Consider the following 24,428-nt stretch of genomic DNA (forward strand, 5'->3'; position numbering starts at 1 on the left):
CAGCAGGTGATCACTAACACGCCCACTGCCTTCATCCGTTCATCTTCTCGGTGTGTCCATTCTCTATGACAACTTAATTGAGATACAACAGCAATGACAATTATTTTCAACAAGAAAAAGTTTATTAATTTAAAAGACAAGCCACAAATTTTAAGAAAACAACACTAAGCTAGCCTGAGCTCAAGTCTGAAATATTCAGAAAACCAAACTACATGTTTTTAATAGTTCCTATATTTTCATCATTACGACAAACTAAATGTTAATATATGCCTTTATAAATATAAAAGTTTCCCAGTTTTCCTCATCTTTTATGTAAAATACACAATACAAATCACCCTACACTTATTGGTTAGCTCTTGCCAATTGAAGAAGATATAATATACTAGCTAAGAGGTAACTTGAAACAACACACAAAAAGAAAGTCACTTGAGATGTACAGTATGTATACACAGGTAACTGCCAAAATACAGGAAACATTAACATAGTGTCTTAATAGGGCGTTGGGCCACCACGAGCCAGAACAGCTTCAATACACCTTGGCATACAGTGCCTTCAGAAAGTATTCACACCCCTTGGCTTTCTCCACAATTTGTTGTTACAAAGTGGGATTAGAATGGATTTGTCATGTTTTGTTACCAATCTACACAAAATAGTCTGTCAAAGCGTAAGAAAAAATCTAACATTTGTAAAAAATAAAAATGTTTATAAAAATAAAATAAATATATCTTGATGAGATAAGTTTTCAACCCCCTGAGTCAAAGAAAACCTCCGGCAGCGATTACAGATGAGTCTTTCTGAGTAAGTCTCTAAGAGCTTTGCACACCTGGATTGTGCATCATTTGCCCATTATGCTTTAAAAAAAAAGTCTTCAAGCTCTGTCAAATTGGTTGTTGATCATTGCTAGTCAACCATTTTCAGATCTTGCCATAGATGTAAGTCAACACTGTAACTCAGCCATTCAGGAACATTCACTGTCTTCTTGGTAAGCAACTCCAGTGAAGATTTGGCCTGTGTTTAGGTTTATTGTCTTACTGAAATGTGAATTTATCTCCCAGTGTCTGGGGGAAAGCAGACTGAACCAGGTTTTCCTCTAATCAAATCATATCAAGCTTTATTTATTCACAGCACATTTCAGACATGGAATGCAACACAATGTGCTTTACAGGAAAAAAACTCATTAAAATAAAAGCGGAAATATTTACTACACAACAAACATGATAGGATTTTTCCTGTGCTTAGCTCCATTCCGTTCCTATTGATCCTGAAAAACTCCCCAATCCTTAACGATTACAAGCATACCCATAACATGATGCAGCCACCACTATGCTTAGATGAGTGGTAGATGAGTGGTACTCAGTAATGTGTTGTATTTGCCCTAAACATAACACATTGTATTCAGGACAAAAAGTTAATCGCTTTGCCACATTTTTTGCAGCATTATTTTTTAATCTGTACAGGCTTCCTTCTTTTCACTGTCAATTAGGTTAGTATTGTGGAGTAACTACAATGTTGTTGATCCATCAATTTCCTAACGGTTTTAAAGTCACCATTGGCCTGATGGTGAGTTAATTACTTCAAAAGATGCCCATCTTTGTGAGGAATTGGAAAACCTCCCTAGTCTTTGTGGCTGAATCTTTGTTGGAAATTCTTGTGAGTCTTGTTAAGCACATTATTACTCCTGAACTTATTTAGGCTTGCCATACTTGACAAGACATTTGCTTTTCCTTTTAAATTCATTTGTAAAAATGTCTAACATTATGGGGGTATTGTGTGTAGGCCAGTGTCAAGAAAATGTCAATATAATACATTTTAAACTCAGACTGTAACACAAAAACATTTGAAAAAAAAATCAGGGGTGTGAATACTTTCTGAAATTCCATCATTTGGTGTTTTGTTGATGGTGGAAAACGCTGTCTCAGGCACGGCTCCAGAATCTCCCACAAGTGTTCATTTGAGTTGAGATCTGGTGACAGACAGCCATGGCATATGGTTTACATTGTTTCATGCTCATCAAAACCATTCAGGTGACCACTCATGCCCTGTGGATAGGGGCACAGCCATGCTAGCCAAAACGTGGTGGGATGTTCATTGCTTAATTTTAATTAATTCAGGAACCACACCTTTGTAGAACCACCTACTTTTTTTAACATACTTTGTATCCCTCATTTACTGAAGTGTTAACATTATCGTGGCAGCTACCTGTATATGAATACAATACATGATCCAAAACGAGGAAAAAGAGAAATCAATGTTTTTTTGGCTGAAATAAAACATCCAAAAAGAACAAAACAAATATTTAAGGAGACAGTAAATAAATATCCTTTCTTCCCATTTTGTCTATATTTACATCTTGGTTACATCTGGGGAGTTTTCAACTAAAAGGTTACCCCATAAATCCACTGCCAAATGCGTGTGCTTGCATTAGAGCGTGCTACAGCGGGCCACAACTCACTAGACTGTCAAATGGCACTTAAAATAGAACAGGAAAATATTCCAAATCATACTGAATAAAGCAAACATACAGCAATCAGTGAATATCATACAACGAAAGGAAATGATCGTGACAACAATGAAAGTGATAGTACAGTGTTGCTATTGGCAAATATCCCAGTCCAGTTATGCTCCAATCTTTGTTAGTTTAGTGATACAGTAAATCTATACAATAGTAGTTCTCTCCTAATGCGCAGTCCAACAGCAAATATCTGGAGCACGCTACATCCATTGTAAACTGTCCTGTGTGGTCATTGGTCAGTAACAGTTGACCAGTACTCATAGTTTGGATGAGATCAGGATCAAGGGTAGAAGTGTACGATCCCTCAGGCCCATATCCTCCTCTCACTGTGAGCAGCCATTTTCACCTCACTACCATAAAACGCCTGTCTAAAGAGCCTGTATCTGGAACCATGGAGTCAGACCAGAGACGTAGGCCCCCCTTGCCTGGGCAAAATCAAAGGCACTGGGTCTCGTGGATCAGTGAAGCTGCCGTATTCTCACCCCTCCCAACTGACATAGTTTGAGAGTAGCTGATATGTTTTGCAGGATGTCATTTTTTCCTTTTCAGTTTTTTGTTGTAGTTGCTGGATCTAACCTTTAACGTTGGAAATGGGCTCAATTATCAAGGAACCAAAAAGGGAAGGCCCTAATATTTTAAATCTTAAACAAATATAAATGTACGACTTTTTGTGAATGGTCAACTATGAATAAAACACAATTGATGTTAAAACAGGCAGGTTTGAGGTTACAGAGTGAATACAGCATTTACTGTCTGGCACATAAAAAAATAAAAATGAGATAAACCAACAGATTCTAGCAGCACAAAAAGGCATGCAAGACCAAAAAAAGCACTTTCAAGATTCTAAAGCACATCTGTAAGCCGTTTGCACTCCAGGCACAAATGAATACACATTTAATCTTAACATCTTCAGTATTTTCATGACAAAAAAGGTCAAAGTCCAAGAGCCATATCTAACGGCATGTTGGGTGACAGTACAGTCATTAAGAAAGATCTTGTCATTTCTGTGAGGTCAGAGTTTGGCATGTAAACAAATGCCCAAAGGCCTTCAATTACCTGTAAGCAAGGTCGATGACCTTCAGTTTAAAGTGAACGCACTTTATCTTCCGCGAAAACTAATGAAAGGCAATATAATTCTACTTGTCCTTTCTCATATACCTGTAAAGAAAATGTAGTTTATCAAATAAATCCACTTCCACTGAAAACATAATTCCAGTCCTTTTGCAGGTACATTGTGTTTCTCAGAAGTTATAATTCCATTTTCAAGACTGGTTTACGCATGGATACATGTGCATAACTTAAGAATCATTTCTCAAATAGTAAAACAAAAGCACTATGAATACTAATAAATGAAGTCGAGGCAAAGCATTGGTGCAGACAGTTCTCCAGATGAGAGTTAAAAAACAGAAAGGTAACTTCAGTAGTATCAACAACAAGATTCTTCCAGTTCAACACATTGTTCCTGTGTGTTCTCCATTTCCTAAAAGCTATCAATAACAGTTCAAGTACAAAATGTGTATCCAGTGTCATCAGAGAAGCTGGTCCCCATGCCCCCACCCATTTCACAGTCAATCAACCAATCACAGAAGAGCTACAAAAGAAACAATCACAGATGACAATCAGATCAACCACATGAAAACAAAACAAACAAAATGAATACATTGTATCATCCTTATATATATATATATATATATCTTTAAATATCAGAAAATATCTACTTTTGGTCCACTATACAAATATGCACTTTAGAAGGGAGATAATAAGGGTGATGACGTTGTGGACTAAGAACTGAAGGGGCTGAAATGACTGTGTATTTTAGTTGTGTGTGGTGTAACAGGCATGTATAATGTTAGTGTGCAGCGTTGAAGGAGTAATACGGTTAGTATGTCAGAACAAGTTTGGTGACTGTGCTGTACGTGTCAACGGGCTGGCAACACTGGTGTGAGGTAGGGTGACTAGTGGGTGTGCTCAAACACATGTTCAGACTCATTCATACACACACAATCAACATCTCAATCAAGTCCTCCCATCTGCACATGCACACACACTTCACCCAATAGCAGAGGCCAAAGCAGGAGCAGGCCTCGAGTGTGGAAAGAGTGAGAGCAGGTACAAACAAACAAAACATTTCATAGAACCAGCACAGAGAACTCAACAAGCACCTCTGAACCTGCATCTCTCCAGCCCTGCAGTAACACTGATGAGCCAGCCCAAATCCAGCCACAAGTCACCAGAGACACAAAGTTGTTGCTGGGACAGTAACGCAGAGGAGCTGTGTGTGTCTCTGTGTGTGTATGTGTGTGTGTGTGTGTGTGTGTGTGTGTGTGTGTGTGCTATCCTTTCCCTCAACCACACAATCAGTCAGGACTACATGGACAGCTGCAGTAAGGGTTATTAAGGCACTACGATGAAGCCGAGGTACATAGAATCCCTGACATTCACTCTGCTCTGCAACACGGCACTGTTGGGACAGGAAACAGAACACGCAGCACCCTCGCCGTGGTAACTGTGGCGGCCATGATGGCTCTCTTTCGCTCTGCCAGTTTCCTCTGGTTGGTTGGTTTTTGGTCCATTCAGAACTCAAGAAACCTACAAAAAAACACACCTACTGTACTGAGAACATATCAGTAGATAATAAGTCCAACTAATGTAATTTTGTCACACTATCGAGCATCTAAACCCAACCAAACCAAGGCCATAAGTCAAGCACACCCCACACTATGCATGAAATGTGTAGAAAAGCCAGTGTTGTTGAAGTGTACTACAGCTTGTCTGTTTAACCTCGTCTCTCTGTCTCTACATAGTAACAGCATAAATAACAGAATGTCTTCCTTCATGGGCAGAACTAACTTCATGGCTAAAAGCCATTAGTGCTTATCAGGGGATCATGGCTACAATTATACACTATTCAATAAAACATAGGATGCCAAACAACACATTACAAGCAATAAGTAATCATAATCCATCAAATGTCATATCTCAACAATGCTTTGAAAGATTCATGACTTTAAAAAAATATTATGTCATTCAACTGAATTCTGTCTGAACATCTGGTAGTGTAAGAGAATAGCACCTGTGTGGTTGTTTAGATATATACTAAACAAGCCAATCTAAGAGAGAACCAAGTGTTTTCTGTCAATCAATGCCGTTGTTCTTCTGGGGCTGGTGGCTTGGATTTGAGCTTTTAAACATCAGGAAATACGTGAATCTCTAAGTAAGGACACCTTCCCTTCTACACAGCTACAGTAGGGTCAAGCCAGTGTCTCACGCCTGTACAACCCCCCCACCTCCCAATCCCCCTCCCTGACCCAGAGGACAGCCACATGACAGACAGAGACAGCCCGTCCACATGACTCTGCCACATCCACATTCCCGTCTAGCTCTACTCATCCATCCACCGCTTGTGTGACGCCAGCTGTGGTCGTGATGTTTTTCACGCTCCCTTACTGGTCAGGGTGGAGGGGGGAGGAGTGTGTCTAGACGAGTGCAGAGAAAACACAGCGTACGACAGAGGGGACAGTGCAGACGTGCGTGACAGCGAGAGACAGAGAGAAGAGAGGTTGCCCGGCGGAGGGGGGGGGGGGGGTCATCTCCCTCTCAGACGGAGGCGTAGGTGTTGCCGGTGGCACTGCAGTGGCGGATGGTGGTGGTGGCGGCGGAGGTGGTGAGGATGTGCTCAGCATGGTTCTGGGGGGGCTGGGGCAGGGAGTGCAGGATGCCCGGCTGGAGCACCCCCACCACGGGGTTACTGCCGTCCTCCAGAGCCCCCACCTGAATCACCTGGATCACCTGGTGCTCATGTTCCACCTCAGCCTTCTCCCGCTTGGCCAGCGGCTCCCCGGACTCCTCCATGTCCTCCTCCAGGTCACTGTCCATCTCACTCACCTCGTCTGGACAGAGGGACAAGGTCAGTCAGACAGATTGGCAGGAAGACCAGAGGTACAGAGTTAAAATAATGATTCTCCAGGATTCTCAGGAGTCCTGCGGGACCATTGTTTTGACAGGAAAGGCTGCACACAAAACAACAGCTTTTCTTACTAACATTTGAATGTTACATTTAACTAAATCAATGGGTATTAATTGAAGGCGCTGCTCTTTAAGTGACAGCACGTTGAGACCAAGGTAAGAGGAGTTAAGGCTCCTGAAAGCTGAATGACCCACAGCCATGCTGGACGGACATATCTCAAAGATCTTAAGAACTCCATGTACTGTAGACGCAGAAACCTACAGAGACTTAGCCTGTAGACGCAGAAACCTACAGAGACTTAGCCTGTAGACGCAGAAACCTACAGAGACTTAGCCTGTAGACGCAGAAACCTACAGAGACTTAGCCTGTAGACGCAGAAACCTACAGAGACTTAGCCTGTAGACGCAGAAACCTACAGAGACTTAGCCTGTAGACGCAGAAACCTACAGAGACTTAGCCTGTAGACGCAGAAACCTACAGAGACTTAGCCTGTAGACACAGAAACCTACAGAGACTTAGCCTGTAGACACAGAAACCTACAGAGACTTAGCCTGTAGACGCAGAAACCTACAGAGACTTAGCCTGTAGACGCAGAAACCTACAGAAACTTAGCCTGTAGACGCAGAAACCTACAGAGACTTAGCCTGTAGACACAGAAACCTACAGAGACTTAGCCTGTAGACAAAGAAACCTACAGAGACTTAGCCTGTAGACAAAGAAACCTACAGAGACTTAGCCTGTAGACGCAGAAACCTACAGAGACTTAGCCTGTAGACACAGAAACCTACAGAGACTTAGCCTGTAGACAAAGAAACCTACAGAGACTTAGCCTGTAGACAAAGAAACCTACAGAGACTTAGCCTGTAGACACAGAAACCTACAGAGACTTAGCCTATAGACACAGAAACCTACAGAGACTTAGCCTGTAGACACAGAAACCTACAGAGACTTAGCCTGTAGACACAGAAACCTACAGAGACTTAGCCTGTAGACAAAGAAACCTACAGAGACTTAGCCTGTAGACACAGAAACATACAGAGACTTAGCCTGTAGACACAGAAACCTACAAAGACTTAGCCTGTAGACACAGAAACCTACAGAGACTTAGCCTGTAGACAAAGAAACCTACAGAGACTTAGCCTGTAGACACAGAAACCTACAGAGACTTAGCCTGTAGACACAGAAACCTACAAAGACTTAGCCTGTAGACACAGAAACCTACAGAGACTTAGCCTGTAGACACAGAAACCTACAGAGACTTAGCCTGTAGACACAGAAACCTACAGAGACTTAGCCTGTAGACGCAGAAACCTACAGAGACTTAGCCTGTAGACACAGAAACCTACAAAGACTTAGCCTGTAGACACAGCTTGGGGTTGGCTTACCTTTGTCTATGTTAGCAGGTGACATGGCGTTGAGGTCATCAAACTGCAATACAATAAACATCACATAGAAACCATACTGAAACTGAGCACAAGGATAATGGGACTGTTACATTTATGCGTGTGCGTGTCTATATATATATATATATATATAACGTGTTCATTTCTTCTGGCCCTTACTTCTCCCATGACACTGATAGGTGTCTGGCCGGTTGCCTGGGCGACGCGGTGTTCCACCAGGTAGAACATGTACTCGTCGTAGAGCAGGCGGATCAGGTGGAACGAGCCAAAACTGGCCGCGCTGCGCAGGGTCAGGTCCCGAATCACCATGGAGCTGAAAAAGAGATGAACAGGAGATCCTCATCAACCACTGGAAAACTTCTGAACTTCTAATAATCAATGAATATGATAAACAATACAACACACTACTTAAATTGGGTAAGAGGGCAAAAACATAGAAATGATTCTATTTCGATGGACGGTACAGTAGCTGACCTGTAGAAGGACCACTTGAGCAGGAACTGTCGTGCCGCCCTGGGGAAGCTGGGCCTGTCCTCGAAGGGCTGTAGGACCTGGGTGACCACGTTGTCCAGCCAGGCAGCCCACTGCTCCAGAGAGCTCTGCTGCTGCAGGGTGGCCTTGAAGTCCTGCTCTAACCTCTGAACCACACCCTCCTCACACTGACACACCCACGACGCCTGCTCCTAAAGAGAGAGCGACGAGAGAGATGGGACGGGTCATTGTGGACTTGCAAATACACAGATGCACACGCATCCTTTGATGAAATAAACAGCTAATTCAAGCAGAGAGAGGACTAACAGATGAGGACATATGGCAATACAATAGACAGATGTATTCCTCTAAATAAATACACAGACAATCAAACAAAACCATTGCCAGACAGCCGGACGGAGGGACGGACAGCCAGCCAGAGGGACGGACCTGCACGTTGGCGAAGTCGACGCGGTTGAGGTCGCTGAGCATCTGATTGATCTGGGAGGTGTTCTGCAGCACGGCGCGTGCTGCCTGGGCCAGGTGGTTCAGACTAGTGTAGCGACGCAGCGTCTGAGCAAAGGCACTAACAGCGGCAACCTGCAGCCAATCAAACAGCAGCCAATTAGAATCAGACCAAAACTAACAGATAAAACAGGAAAGTCAGGATCAAAGCAAATAATACAAAAATAGGCCATTTAAGTTGATTTGTCAAAATGTGTGTAAGTAAGTGAGCAAGTAGGTGTGTTTTTACCTTGGTCTGGATCATTCTCTGTGGAATGGTGTTCATGGCATTGTTGAGCCAGCCTTCCAGGCTTTTGGCAAAGTTGCGGATGGCTTGAGTCAAGGCACCTAGAGGGACAGATAAAAAGCATAGCAGTCTATTTAATGACCAACATTTGAATTCTGATGTCCAACTAAGGACGAGTGAGAGAGTGCGTGTGTGTGACAGCCACTCACTGGGGATGGGTCTGAGGACATCAGGGATGAGGATCTCCACTAGGGCCTGGTACATCAGGTGGTCACAGGAACTCATCCACTTGAGCACAGCCTCGTTCCTACAGAGCACCAGCAGTCTGCAGCAGGGCAGACGGCCCTCAATCTCACTCACACCACTGTGGAGACCAGGTTCAAGAGTTACACATACTCTCATATACTGGATCAGATTCACCTCAATCTCACTCACACCACCGTGGAGACCAGGTTCAAGAGTTACACATACTCTCATATACTGGATCAGATTCACCTCACTCACACCACTGTGGAGACCAGGTTCAAGAGTTACACATACTCTCATATACTGGATCAGATTCACCTCAATCTCACTCACACCACTGTGGAGACCAGGTTCAAGAGTTACACATACTCTCATATACTGGATCAGATTCACCTCAATCTCACTCACACCACTGTGGAGACCAGGTTCAAGAGTTACACACACTCTCATATACTGGATCAGATTCACCTCAATCTCACTGGCCCTACTGTCCGGGGATGGGGTTGACCTTTGACCAGCCACATTACATCTCTCCAATCAAAAGACATCTGTCCATTTGGAAGACATTTGAAACATTTCCTTATCAAAAGGATATTTGAAGCATTCAAGAGGATGAAGAGTTTAGGCTTACTATAATGAAATATGTTTCTAATGGACATCTTTTTCTAATGGACATCTGTTTTAAGGAGGTGAATGTTATTTATAATAAGATTTACATGGAGAAAATCAGACCTCTCTGAAATTAAAATGGATGGCCCTCCATTCAGCAAAATATATTTGACCTAAACCCTCCCTGAACGCTTAACAGAAAGTGACCCTCCCCTATACCCCAAATAATAATTAAAACAAAGTGGATAGCAGAGAACATTCTGCCGTTTACCCTCATTTCTTGGACAGACAGACAGTCTTAGATATGCCGTTTTAAAAACTGTTCTTCGTCCTGTAAGCATTACAAGGCAAACGCAGGAATTGTGGGCTACAGTTTGGGCTACACACAAATATGACCTCTCTATGTAAAGGTGAGACTCTCACGAACATGTTGGTTTTGCTCTAAGTTGCACACAAGCCTCAAGATTCGTCTGACGGTCCCCCGCTACCAGTTGAAACAATTTACAGAAGTACAGTATATATGGAGACAGTTTAGTGCCAAAAATAAGGGATTAAATACATGTAAAAAATATTGTTTCCTGATCTTTCTTCTCTCTCAGATGTAGGACAGATCCTTCAGAACAAACTTCCTTTAGATTTATTTGGGGGGGGGGACTATCTGTTGTTCCATGTAGTGAATATGTTATTCAATGCATTTCTATGGGCTAATATCAGTAAGGCCACAAAATGTTTCCATCTAATCATTTTTGGGATACTTCAAGGGGTCTTAAAATTCAAAATCAAATCGCAAAATTATCCTTGGTATGACCTTAAAACAATTCCACATAGCTTAGTAGTAACAAGGTAGTCGGTATGCAAGCTAGTGCATTTTTTGGACTATGCCTAGTCAAAGACTTTCTTTGGAAAAGCCTTTGACTCTCCTCCTGAACTGCCCCCGTAGGCCTACACAGCACAGTCATTGGTTAGACAGCTCACAAAAACATTTTTGATCAGCAAGAGCAGAGCAGACCGGGGCTCAAGGTTGGAATATCCATTACAGGGTGTAATGCAGATTATAGGGTCTTACAGATATACCTTTGCCTTATGCTTCCCCCGAGCATGTACTTTGTAGCCTATAGGCATACTTGATTTGGGCGCCCAGCGGAGAATCAGAGGTGAGGGGTGGCATCAGGTATACACTGAGTATACCAAACATTAGAAACACCTTCCTAATATTGAGTTGCACCCCGCCCCCCTTTGTCCTCATAACAGACTCAATTTGTTGGGGCATGGACTCTACAAGGTGTTGAAAGCTTTCCACAGGGATGCCATGTTGACTCCAATGCTTCGCACAGTTGTGTCAAGTTGGCTGGATGTCCTTTGGGTGGTGGATGTCCTTTGGGTGGTGGACCATTCTTGATACACACAGAAAACTGATACACACTGAGAAATATTTAAATTTCATCAATTACATATTACCTGACCCTCCCCTGGACTACATACAAAAAATATATACTAAACCTCTCCTTTGACTGAAATGTAAAAAGCATGACCCTCTCCCATTTTCCTCCAGGTAACCATTTTGTAAATCTCGATCCATCCCTAATGGACAATGATTAATGACAACAAGAGAGAGGGAGAGATAACGAGTGAGAGAGAGTGTGTGTGAGAAACGGAGAGAGAGAGAGAGGAGAGAGAGAAGAGAGAGAGAGACAGAGAGAGGACCTGTTTTCTGTGATGGTGGCGCCCTCCACTGAGTCAGAAGGAGAATAGCGCCAGAAAGTCTGCCACAGCTTCTCTATTAGACTGAACTGGAGGTTGACCACCACATCCAGAATGGCCTGCAAGAGACACACGACATGGTCAACATCACACAACGCTCATTCACAGTCATTCTGATTAGCATAGATGATCTGGTGTGTACCCATATACTTACATGTACATATTCTCATTTACCCCTTTAGATTTGTGTGTATTAGGTAGTTGTTGGAGAAGTGTTAGATTACTTGTTAGATACTGCACTGTCGGAACTAGACGCACAAGCATTTTGCTACACTCGCAATAACATCTTCTACCCATGTGTATGTGACCAATAAAATTTGATTTGATTAGTGGAGATGAAGACTTGGAAATATCATGCATGCCAAAGAAAGCTCCCATTCATTTGCACATTTAGCATAATACAAAACTTTGATGTGAAATGTTGTTAGAGGTGATGGATAATCTCTGACCTCACAGTGCTCTCTGTAGAGTGACTGGAGAGCTTTGATGTCGTCTGGGCCGACATTGTCCACGTTGGTCTCTCCCAGGTCCAGCTCCACAAAGTCTGGCAGGGCCCGCGATGTGTCTGTCAGGAGGGACACATGGAAACCAAGGTCAACAACAACTCACGTTATCAGTCCAGTAAAAAGCAGAGAAACAAACAGGGTAGATATTTAACAAGGAAATGCTAAAGACTGAGAAAATGGTATCAATGGTTCAGTGCAGGATATAACCGACAGGGGAACACTTAGGAGACTGCTTACAGAACTCAGCAGAGGAACACTTAGGAGACTGCTTACAGAACTCAGCAGAGGAACACTTAGGAGACTGCTTACAGAACTCAGCAGAGGAACACTTAGGAGACTACTTACAGAACTCAGCAGAGGAACACTTAGGAGACTACTTACAGAACTCAGCAGAGGAACACTTAGGAAACTGCTTACAGAACTCAGCAGAGGAACACTTAGGAGACTGCTTACAGAACTCAGCAGAGGAACACTTAGGAGACTGCTTACAGAACTCAGCAGAGGAACACTTAGGAGACTGCTTACAGAACTCAGCAGAGGAACACTTAGGAGACTGCTTACAGAACTCAGCAGAGGAACACTTAGGAGACTGCTTACAGAACTCAGCAGAGGAACACTTAGGAGACTGCTTACAGAACTCAGCAGAGGAACACTTAGGAGACTGCTTACAGAACTCAGCAGAGGAACACTTAGGAGACTGCTTACAGAACTCAGCAGAGGAACACTTAGGAGACTGCTTACAGAACTCAGCAGAGGAACACTTAGGAGACTACTTACAGAACTCAGCAGAGGAACACTTAGGAGACTGCTTACAGAACTCAGCAGAGGAACACTTAGGAGACTGCTTACAGAACTCAGCAGAGGAACACTTAGGAGACTACTTACAGAACTCAGCAGAGGAACACTTAGGAAACTGCTTACAGAACTCAGCAGAGGAACACTTAGGAGACTGCTTACAGAACTCAGCAGAGGAACACTTAGGAGACTGCTTACAGAACTCAGCAGAGGAACACTTAGGAGACTGCTTACAGAACTCAGCAGAGGAACACTTAGGAGACTGCTTACAGAACTCAGCAGAGGAACACTTAGGAGACTGCTTACAGAACTCAGCAGAGGAACACTTAGGAGACTGCTTACAGAACTCAGCAGAGGAACACTTAGGAGACTACTTACAGAACTCAGCAGAGGAACACTTAGGAGACTGCTTACAGAACTCAGCAGAGGAACACTTAGGAGACTACTTACAGAACTCAGCAGAGGAACACTTAGGAAACTACTTACAGAACTCAGCAGAGGAACACTTAGGAAACTACTTACAGAACTCAGCAGAGGAACACTTAGGAAACTACTTACAGAACTCAGCAGAGGAACACTTAGGAAACTACTTACAGAACTCAGCAGAGGAACACTTACTGTCTAGCAAACTGTGTCAATAAATAGACCTTCTGGGAGCATCAAACGCTATCAATCTATTGACGCTGCAAGTCAGTTAGTAAGCATACACACTGCTCACTCACCCAGGTACTGCTGGTGGTGCTGGCTCTGTGCGATGACAGTCTGCTCCGCTGCACTGGGGGTGTGCTGGCCTCCGCCTGAGAAGTTCTCCCCAGATACACCATCAACCTTCTGCATCGGCTTAAACCTACAATAACAATGCCTCAGTCAGTACTGTATGTGTGTGTGTGTGTGTGTATGAAAGCCTGTATGTGTGTGTGTGTGTGTGTGTGTGTGTGTGTGTGTGTGTGTGTGTGTGTGTATGAAAGCCTGTATGTGTGTGTGTGTTGTACCTCTGTTTCTGTTGGACAGGCTGCTGTCTGAGGGCCATGTACTGCATGTCCTCCTGCAGTCTGTTGAGAGGAGAGTCCGGCTTCAACCGGATCCCATAGTAGTGGTACTTCGAGTTCCCTCTGCAACACACACAGTCAGGAATGGTCAGCTAACTGTTCTCAGTACTGAAGAACACTACACCAATCAAAAACATGCTGTAATACCAAACGAGAAATCCTAATGAAGACAGACGGGAAAAAAATAAAAGCCAAGGAAAAGGGAAATACTCAACTGCAGGAGTTCGAGGAGATACATAGAGTAGGACTGGAGATGTAGAGATAGGAGAGTAGAAGAGGAGAGAGAGTAGGACTGGAGATGTAGAGATAGGAGGGTAGAAGAGGAGAGATAGCAGGACTGGAGACATAGAGAAAGGATAGAAGAAGAGGAGAGAGAGTAGGACTGGAGATGTAGAGATAGGATAGAAGAAGAGGAGAGAGAGCAGGACTGGAGACGTAGAGAGAGTAGGACTGGAGATGTAGAGATAGGATAGAAGAAGAGAAGAGAGAGCAGGACTGGAGGACTGGAGATGTAGAGAAAGGATAGAAGAAGAGGAGAGAGAGCAGGACTGGAGATGTAGAGATAGGATAGAAGAAGAGGAGAGAGAGCAGGACTGGAGGACTGGAGACGTAGAGAAAGGATAGAAGAAGAGAAGAGAGAGCAGGACTGGAGACGTAGAGATAGGATAGTAGAAGAGAAGAGAGAGCAGGACTGGAGACGTAGAGATAGGATAGTAGAAGAGAAGAGAGAGCAGGACTGGAGACATAGAGATAGGATAGTAGAAGAGAAGAGAGAGCAGGACTGGAGGACTGGAGACGCAGAGAAAGGATAGAAGAAGAGAAGAGTAGGACTGGAGACGTAGAGATAGTAGAAGAGAAGAGAGCAGGACTGGAGGACTGGAGAAGTAGAGATAGGATAGAAGAGGAGGAGAGAGAGTAGGACTGGAGGACTAGAGACGTAGAGATAGAATAAGAGAGAGCAGGACTGGAGACATAGAGATAGGCTAGAAGAAGAGGAGAGAGAGAGAGAGAGAGAGAGAGGTCAATACTAGAGCGTGTCTGTTCTCTCAGTAGCTTACCGTGTGCCCAGGCGACGCGTGCGGAGCCCCATGAAGATGGAGCGGATGAGTTTACCAAAGGAAGCAGCGTTGACCGGGTCCAACTTCTGCTCCTGGCAGTGGCGCAGGTAGTGGTTGTAGAGGGTGGAGCGAGGCAGACTCACCCCCTCCGCTGTCTCATAGTTATCCAGTAGCCACTGCAGCTGGGAGGGGGGGGGGGGGTGGGGGTGTATGGCGTCAATTACACACATGTATGTCACTAGCAGATAGTCCCATGTGTCACCCTCCCCCACTTGTCTGTAAAATACCATCACCCACTGATCTGGCATTAAAAGCACAATTAACTAACGGAGTGAAACATTTCAATCAGAGCACAGGAGGCATCCCAATCACCACAGAGTGAAAGAGAGCGAGAGAGAGACGAATGGAGATACTAGAAGAGAGAGAGAGCTGGAGATACTAGAAGAGAGGGAGAGCTGGAGATCCTAAAAGAGAGGGAGAGCTGGAGGTACTAGAAGAAAGAGAGAGCTGGAGATACTAGAAGAGGGAGAGAGAGCTGGAGATACTAGAAGAGAGAGAGAGAGCTGGAGATACTAGAAGAGAGGGAGAGCTGGAAATACTAAAAGAGAGAGAGAGCTGGAGATATTAAAAGAGAGAGAGAGCTGGAGATAATAAAAGAGAGAGAGCTGGAGATACTAGAAGAGAAGGAAAACTGGATATACTAAGAGAGAGGGAGAGCTGTAGATACTAGAAGAGAGGGAGAGCTGTAGACACTAGAAGAGAGGGAGAGCTGGAGATACTAAAAGAGAGGGAGAGCTGGAGGTACTAGAAAAAAGAAAGAGCTGGAGATACTAGAAGATAAGGAGAGCTGGAGATACTAGAAGAGAAGGAGAGAGAGCTGGAGACACTAGAAGAGAGGGAGGAGAGCTGGAGATACTAGAAGAGAGAGGGAGAGCTGTAGATACTAGAAGAGAGGGAGAGCTGTAGATACTAGAAGAGAGGGAGAGAGAGCTGGATATACTAGAAGAGAGGGAGAGCTGTAGATACTAGAAGAGAGGGAGAGCTGTAGATACTAGAAGAGAGGGAGAGCTGTAGATACTAGAAGAGAGGGAGAGCTGTAGATACTAGAAGAGAAAGAGAGCTGTAGATACTAGAAGAGAGGGAGAGCTGGAGATACTAGAAGAGAAGGAGAGCTGGAGATACTAGAAGAGAGGGAGAGCTGTAGATACTAGACGAGAGGGAGAGCTGGAGATACTAGAAGAGAAGGAGAGCTGGAGATACTAGAAGAGAGGGAGAGCTGTAGATACTAGAAGAGAGGGAGAGCTGTAGATACTAGAAGAGAAGGAGAGCTGTAGATACTAGAAGAGAAAGAGAGCTGGAGATACTAGAAAAGAGGGAGAGCTGGAGATACTAGAAGAGAAGGAGAGCTGGAGATACTAGAAGAGAAGGAGAGCTGGAGATACTAGAAGAGAAGGAGAGCTGGAGATACTAGAAGAGATGGAGAGCTGGAGATACTAGAAGAGAGCGAGAGAGCTGGAGATACTAGAAGAGAGCGAGAGAGCTGGAGATACTAGAAGAGAGCGAGACAGCTGGAGATACAAAAAGAAAGGGATACTTGGAGATACTAGAAGAGATGGAGAGCTGTAGATACTAGAAGAGAAGGAGAGCTGGAGATACTAGAAGAGAGGGAGAGCTGGATATACTAAGAGAGAGGGAGAGCTGTAGATACTAGAAGAGATGGAGAGCTGTAGATACTAGAAGAGAAGGAGAGCTGGAGATACTAGAAGAGAGGGAGAGCTGTAGATACTAGAAGAGAGGGAGAGCTGTAGATACTAGAAGAGAAGGAGAGCTGTAGATACTAGAAGAGAAAGAGAGCTGGAGATACTAGAAAAGAGGGAGAGCTGGAGATACTAGAAGAGAAGGAGAGCTGGAGATACTAGAAGAGAAGGAGAGCTGGAGATACTAGAAGAGAAGGAGAGATGGAGATACTAGAAGAGAAGGAGAGCTGGAGATACTAGAAGAGAGGGAGAGCTGGAGATACTAGAAGAGAGGGAGAGATGTAGATACTAGAAGAGAAGGTGAGCTGGAGATACTAGAAGAGAGGGAGAGCTGTAGATACTAGAAGAGAGGGAGAGCTGTAGATACTAGAAGAGAGGGAGAGCTGTAGATACTAGAAGAGATGGAGAGAGAGATGGATATACTAGAAGAGAGGGAGAGCTGTAGATACTAGAAGAGAGGGAGAGCTGTAGATACTAGAAGAGAGGGAGAGCTGTAGATACTAGAAGAGAAAGATAGCTGTAGATACTAGAAGAGAGGGAGAGCTGGAGATACTAGAAGAGAGGGAGAGCTGGAGATACTAGAAGAGAAGGAGAGCTGTAGATACTAGAAGAGAAGGAGAGCTGTAGATACTAGAAGAGAAGGAGAGCTGTAGATACTAGAAGAGAAGGAGAGCTGGAGATACTAGAAGAGAGGGAGAGCTGGAGATACTAGCAGAGAGGGAGAGCTGGAGATACTAGCAGAGAGGGAGAGCTGGAGATACTAGAAGAGAGGGAGAGCTGGAGATACTAGAAAAGAGCGAGAGCTGGAGATACTAGAAGAGCGGGAGAGCTGTAGATACTAGAAGAGAAGGCGAGCTGGAGATACTAGAAGAGAGGCAGAGAGAGCAGGAGATACTAGCAGAGAGGGAGAGAGAGCTGGAGATACTAGAAGAGAAGGAGAGCTGTAGATACTAGAAGAGAGGCAGAGCTTTAGATACTAGAAGAGAGGGAGAGAGAGCTGGAGATACTAGAAGAGAAGGAGAGAGAGCTGGAGATACTAGGAGAGAGGGAGAGAGAGCTGGAGATACTAGAAGGGAGGGAGAGAGAGCTGGAGATACTAGAAGAGAGGGAGAGAGAGCTGGAGATACTAGAAGAGAGGGAGAGCTGTAGATACTAGAAGAGAGGGAGAGCTGTAGATACTAGAAGAGAGGGAGAGCTGGAGATACTAGAAGAGAGGGAGAGAGAGCTGGAGATACTAGAAGAGAGGGAGGGAGAGCTGGAGATACTAGAAGAGAAGGAGATCTGTAGATACAAGAAGAGAGGCAGAGCTGTAGATACTAGAAGAGAGGGAGAGAGAGCTGGAGATACTAGAAGAGAGGGAGAGAGAGCTGGAGATACTAGAAGAGAGGGGGGGAGAGCTGTAGATACTAGAAGAGAGGGAGAGCTGTAGATACTAGAAGAGAGGGGGAGAGAGCTGGAGATACTAGAAGAGAGGGAGAGAGAGCTGGAGATACTAGAAGAGAGGGAGAGAGAGCTGGAGATACTAGAAGAGAGGGAGAGAGAGCTGGAGATACTAGAAGAGAGGGAGGGAGAGCTGGAGATACTAGAAGAGAAGGAGATCTGTAGATACAAGAAGAGAGGCAGAGCTGTAGATACTAGAAGAGAGGGAGAGCTGGAGATACTAGAAGAGGGGGGGGAGAGAGCTGGAGATACTAGCAGAGAGGGAGAGAGAGCTGGAGATACTAGAAGAGAAGGAGAGCTGTAGATACTAGAAGAGAGGCAGAGCTTTAGATACTAGAAGAGAGGGAGAGAGAGCTGGAGATACTAGAAGAGAAGGAGAGAGAGCTGGAGATACTAGGAGAGAGGGAGAGAGAGCTGGAGATACTAGAAGAGAGGGAGAGAGAGCTGGAGATACTAGAAGAGAGGGAGAGCTGGAGATACTAGAAGAGAGGGAGAGCTGGAGATACTAGAAGAGAGGGAGAGCTGTAGATACTAGAAGAGAGGGAGAGAGAGCTGGATATACTAGAAGAGAGGGAGAGAGAGCTGGAGATACTAGAAGAGAGGGAGGGAGAGCTGGAGATACTAGAAGAGAAGGAGATCTGTAGATACAAGAAGAGAGGCAGAGCTGTAGATACTAGAAGAGAGGGAGAGAGAGCTGGAGATACTAGAAGAGAGGGAGAGAGAGCTGGAGATACTAGAAGAGAGGGGGGGAGAGCTGTAGATACTAGAAGAGAGGGAGAGCTGTAGATACTAGAAGAGAGGGGGAGAGAGCTGGAGATACTAGAAGAGAGGGAGAGAGAGCTGGAGATACTAGAAGAGAGGGAGAGAGAGCTGGAGATACTAGAAGAGAGGGAGAGAGAGCTGGAGATACTAGAAGAGAGGGAGAGAGAGCTGTAGATACTAGAAGAGAGGGAGAGCTGTAGATACTAGAAGAGAGGGAGAGCTGGAGATACTAGAAGAGGGGGGGGGGGAGAGAGCTGGAGATACTAAAAGAGAGAGAGAGCTGGAGATACTGGAAGAGAGAGAGCACAGCTATGCAGGCAAGGTGAGGCGTTTAGAGTGGTGACTTACATGGCTGTTGAGTAGTGAGCTTCTCTGACTGGATAAACCTTCAGTCTTTTGGAGCGTCTCAATCGCCATTTCAATCTGATAGACCAAGGAGCAAAAAAAATGGAAGGAAAAACAACAAAGGACGAAGTTGCAGTAGAACAATGAAAATACTGACACATAGAAAATCTGAAAATCCAGGACAGATCCTAAAGCAAGCATCACCAAAATTACTCCTAAAAGCCCTGCTTTGCGAAGCCAGTTTAAACTTAAATTCAATTTACTGTCTCTGTCTGTACATGGACATACTTCTTCTTTTGAAAGTCAAGGAAAACAATGAAACATGTTAACACCACAATAATATAAGAAATTATCTCAGAAGCTGTGAAACTACCATATTGTGAAACTACCATATTGTGAAACTACCATATTCAGCCACCGGAAGGTAGCACAGATCCACTGCGGTGGACTGCACTCAAGTCTAAACGCTTCGCTACAGAGCAAAGCAGAACCAACAAATATTATGGAGGAGATTTATTTATTTATTTATTTACACCTCAGCTAAAACACAGCACAAGAGGAAATTATGTTTCACAGTACTGGATGGGTAGATGACAATAAAAAACTGAAGTACTAGCTGAGAAGACCACAGGAAATAGGGAGACAACACAATTACAGACATTCTCAGACACCGACATGAAGTAGCTAAGTGGTGCTATAGCTACTGAAGAAAGGCTTCAGATATGCATTATGACAGGCAGAAGAGAGTGGCCTGGCCGTCAGGGACAGACAGGGACAGACGGGGACAGACAGGGACAGACGGGGACGGACAGGGAGGGACAGGGACAGACAGGGAGGGACAGGGACGGACAGGGACAGACGGGGACAGACGGGGACAGACAGAGGGACAGACAGAGGGACAGACAGAGGGACAGACAGAGGGACAGACAGAGGGACAGACGGGGACAGAAACAGACAGGGAGAGACAGAGACGGACAGGGAGGGACAGACGGGGACAGACAGGGACAGAGACAGACAGGGACAGACAGGGAGGGACAGGGACAGACAGGGAGGGACAGACAGAGAATAGTAAGTAGAGGGGGGCCGTACACTCACAGTGGCCGGGGAGGCTCGGGTGGTCTGGGCTGCTGGGTGGGGGGCAGAGTTATCCATGGTGTTGCCCCCGATGAGGTAGGCCCCAGAGCTGCTGATGATCTGCCCCCCAGCCAGACCCATGGTCAGCCCCCCGTTCCCCCCGCCGTTGTTGGCCATGCCATGGGATGACACCACCGTAGACACCTGGGATGAGCTGCCCTGCGTGTCAAAGTAGCTCCCTCCACTGTTCTGGCTGTACAGCTGGGGCTCGGAGTACGAGTATGTCCGTCTGGGCAAAAATAGTGGAGGAAAAAGTTACACATTTCCCCCCCCCCAGAGCAATAGGTTCAGGATAATTGCCCTTTACATAAAGTTTCAATATAGTGCTAGAGTGCTTATTGGAAGTGAATTAGCGGTACCATTCTGAGCCTTCGTGGGCATGCAATATTCCTGTGTTATTGAAAGTGGAGTTTCCATAGTTACTCAAATCACCTGAGGAGTGGCCGTGCTGACAGAGATTTCTGTGTTTGTCGTTTTGACTGCAGTCACTCCATTAACCTGGCCTCTGATATAATGGCACCCTTCAGTGGCTTGACACAACTCCCTTTATGATAGCAGGTCTCAATTCACGTGGACCAGAAACATACTCTCTCAACCCTTTATAAGACCTATGCCAGAACTCTGACCGTACGAAAACAAATTGTAGTCAGAGGTCAGTGTAACTGCAGTATGCTGTGTCCAAAATAACACCTTTTATTCTGCGATTACTGTGTCCAAAATAACACCTTTTATTCTGCGATTACTGTGTCCAAAATAACACCTTTAATTCTGCGATTACTGTGTCCAAAATAACACCTTTTATTCTGCGATTACTGTGTCCAAAATAACACCTTTTATACTGCGATTACTGTGTCCAAAATAACACCTTTTATTCTGCGATTACTGTGTCCAAAATAACACCTTTTATTCTGCGATTACTGTGTCCAAAATAACACCTTTTATTCTGCCATTACTGTGTCCAAAATAACACTTTTTATTCTGCCATTACTGTGTCCAAAATAACACTTTTTATTCTGCGATTACTGTGTCCAAAATAACACTTTTTATTCTGAGATTACTGCTCCAACACTTTTTATTCTGCGATTACTGTGTCCAAAATAACACTTTTTATTCTGAGATTACTGCGTCCAAAATAACACTTTTTATTCTGCGATTACTGTGTCCAAAATAACACTTTTTATTCTGAGATTACTGTGTCCAAAATAACACTTTTTATTCTGCGATTACTGTGTCCAAAATAACACCTTTTATTCTGCGATTACTGTGTCCAAAATAACACCTTTTATTCTGCGATTACTGTGTCCAAAATAACACCTTTTATTCTGCGATTACTGTGTCCAAAATAACACCTTTTATTCTGCGATTACTGTGTCCAAAATAACACCTTTTATTCTGCGATTACTGTGTCCAAAATAACACCTTTTATTCTGCCATTACTGTGTCCAAAATAACACTTTTTATTCTGCCATTACTGTGTCCAAAATAACACTTTTTATTCTGCGATTACTGCGTCCAAAATAACACTTTTTATTCTGCCATTACTGTGTCCAAAATAACACTTTTTATTCTGCCATTACTGTGTCCAAAATAACACTTTTTATTCTGCGATTACTGTGTCCAAAATAACACTTTTTATTCTGCGATTACTGTGTCCAAAATAACACTTTTTATTCTGAGATTACTGTGTCCAAAATAACACTTTTTATTCTGAGATTACTGCGTCCAAAATAACACTTTTTATTCTGAGATTACTGTGTCCAAAATAACACTTTTTATTCTGAGATTACTGCATCCAACACTTTTTATTCTGCGATTACTGTGTCCAAAATAACACTTTTTATTCTGCGATTACTGCGTCCAAAATAACACTTTTTATTCAGCGATTACTGCGTCCAAAATAACACTTTTTATTCTGCGATTACTGCGTCCAAAATAAAGCTGACTGCAGTTACTGCACTTTTAAAGTTTGGGGCACTGGCATGATTCTTGTTGACAAATCATCTGAACTGTAAGAAATATCCACTGCCCTTTTTCATGTAGAAGACATTACTGTACTCTTTTCGGTCTACTTCTGTGGAGGAGACAAGAATGTGGTACTAACACACAGTTAACAGACTCAAATAGATTGTGTGTAAGTGTGTGCTCAGCTCACTTGTTCTGCCCTGAAGTGAGACTGTGTTCAGCTCGCCTGTTAGCCGGGCTGTACCCCTCCCTGAGCCCCTCCCTCAGAGACCGCTGTCTGTCTGTGACTGTGTGTCTGTCACTATGGGACAGGCACAGCCTGGGCTAGTCAGTAGAGTGTATCCTGTCCCCCAAGCCCAGGAGAAGACTCCGTAGCACTTCTAGATACTCCTGGTCATCTCCAGGTGACTGCACATATTCAAGCAGTACTTCACTGTGCTTGTACTGCCCCTGCCATGTTTGTGTGGCAGAAATGCTGCTGTGAAGTGACTTTAGCTGTTGCCATTGACTACAAAGAATACATTAAAGCAACTATGTATAGTGCCACTGCAGCAGAGGGGTGGCAAAAAGTGGGTGAACAACACGAAACACTCACATGTTCCCGTTGGTATAGACGCCACTGTTCTCCTCCACGTACTGCACCTGTTGTGCTGGGTATACATGCTGAACCTGTTGAACAGTCTGGGCCTGCAACAACACAGTGAAGCGTTAGATATAAATCTCACTTTCACACACACACACACACACACACACACACACACACACACACACACACACACACACACACCTGAGAGGACACCTGCTGGGCGGAGCCTGCAGGCTGCACAGGCACAGCGGTGTGGACAGTGGAGGCGGATTCAGCGCCTGCCTCAGGGGTCTGCATGGCGCCTGCAGAAGAGAGAGAGGACACATTGGTCAACTGGGTACGACCAGAGCCATAGACGGAGGGGACTATAGAAAACCACAAGCTCTGAACAGTGGCTAAACAAACTCCACTGCAACGAACTCCACAAGCAACCTTCTTCTCAATTTGGTTTGCATACACAGTACCAGAACAATTCATGAAAAGGTGTGTCTGGGTCTGGGAGTATAAAATCAATATTACATAAATCCTAGATGATTTGCCAATATTATTATTATACAGTGAGGGAAAAAAGTATTTGATCCCCTGCTGATTTTGTACGTTTGCCCACTGACAAAGAAATGTTGAGTCTATAATTTTAATGGTAGGTTTATTTGAACAGTGAGAGACAGAATAACAACAACAAAATCCAGAAAATGCATGTAAAAAAATGTTATAAATTGATTTGCATTTTAATGAGGGAAATAAGTATTTGACCCCCTCTCAATCAGAAATATTTCTGGCTCCCAGGTGTCTTTTATACAGGTAACGAGCTGAGATTAGGAGCACACTCTTAAATGTAGTGCTCCAAATCTCAGTTTGTTACCTGTATAAAAGACACCTGTCCACAGAAGCAATCAATCAGATTCCAAACTCTCCACCATGGCCAAGACCAAAGAGCTCTCCAAGGATGTCAGGGACAAGATTGTAGACCTACACAAGGCTGGAATGGGCTACAAGACCATCGCCAAGCAGCTTGGTGAGAAGGTGACAACAGTTGGTGCGATTATTCGCAAATGGAAGAAACACAAAAGAACTGTCAATCTCCCTCAGCCTGGGGCTCCATGCAAGATCTCGCCTCGTGGAGTTGTAATGATCATGAGAACGGTGAGGAATCAGCCCAGAACTACACGGGAGGATCTTGTCAATGATCTCAAGGGAGCTGGGACCATCGTCACCAACAAAACAATTGGTAACACACTATGCCGTAAAGGACTGAAATCCTGCAGCGCCCGCAAGGTCCCCATGCTCAAGAAAGCACCTATACATGCCCGTCTG

At 44.3% G+C, this 24,428-nt stretch overlaps 1 protein-coding gene across 4 annotated transcripts in view; it reads right to left on the bottom strand.

Moving 5' to 3' along the window:
- Window positions 1–4,180: 4,180 nt before the first annotated feature.
- LOC110536814 (transcription factor RFX3-like) overlaps window positions 4,181–24,428 on the bottom strand; it is a 41,257-nt gene continuing 21,009 nt past the window's right edge. Inside the window, exons 2-17 of one of the 4 annotated variants that reach the window (XM_036937155.1) lie at window positions 23,316–23,416; window positions 23,124–23,215; window positions 20,528–20,795; window positions 19,436–19,510; window positions 15,129–15,310; window positions 14,014–14,133; window positions 13,744–13,868; window positions 12,170–12,285; window positions 11,664–11,779; window positions 9,314–9,762; window positions 9,108–9,205; window positions 8,804–8,953; window positions 8,357–8,565; window positions 8,042–8,195; window positions 7,865–7,907; window positions 4,181–6,402 (exon numbers count right to left, since the gene is read on the bottom strand). In XM_036937155.1, the coding sequence (XP_036793050.1) occupies window positions 6,110–6,402; window positions 7,865–7,907; window positions 8,042–8,195; window positions 8,357–8,565; window positions 8,804–8,953; window positions 9,108–9,205; window positions 9,314–9,762; window positions 11,664–11,779; window positions 12,170–12,285; window positions 13,744–13,868; window positions 14,014–14,133; window positions 15,129–15,310; window positions 19,436–19,510; window positions 20,528–20,795; window positions 23,124–23,215; window positions 23,316–23,411 (2,586 nt within the window). In that variant the 5' untranslated portion in view covers window positions 23,412–23,416 and the 3' untranslated portion in view covers window positions 4,181–6,109. Of the gene's footprint in view, window positions 6,403–7,864; window positions 7,908–8,041; window positions 8,196–8,356; window positions 8,566–8,803; window positions 8,954–9,107; window positions 9,206–9,313; window positions 9,763–11,663; window positions 11,780–12,169; window positions 12,286–13,743; window positions 13,869–14,013; window positions 14,134–15,128; window positions 15,311–19,435; window positions 19,511–20,521; window positions 20,796–23,123; window positions 23,216–23,315; window positions 23,417–24,428 lie in introns of all 4 variants that reach the window. The other 3 variants (XM_036937154.1, XM_036937157.1, XM_036937156.1) reach the window with 3 other exon arrangements.

Source organism: Oncorhynchus mykiss, chromosome 12, assembly GCF_013265735.2.
Source record: "Oncorhynchus mykiss isolate Arlee chromosome 12, USDA_OmykA_1.1, whole genome shotgun sequence".
Classification (NCBI taxonomy): Eukaryota; Metazoa; Chordata; class Actinopteri; order Salmoniformes; family Salmonidae; genus Oncorhynchus; species Oncorhynchus mykiss.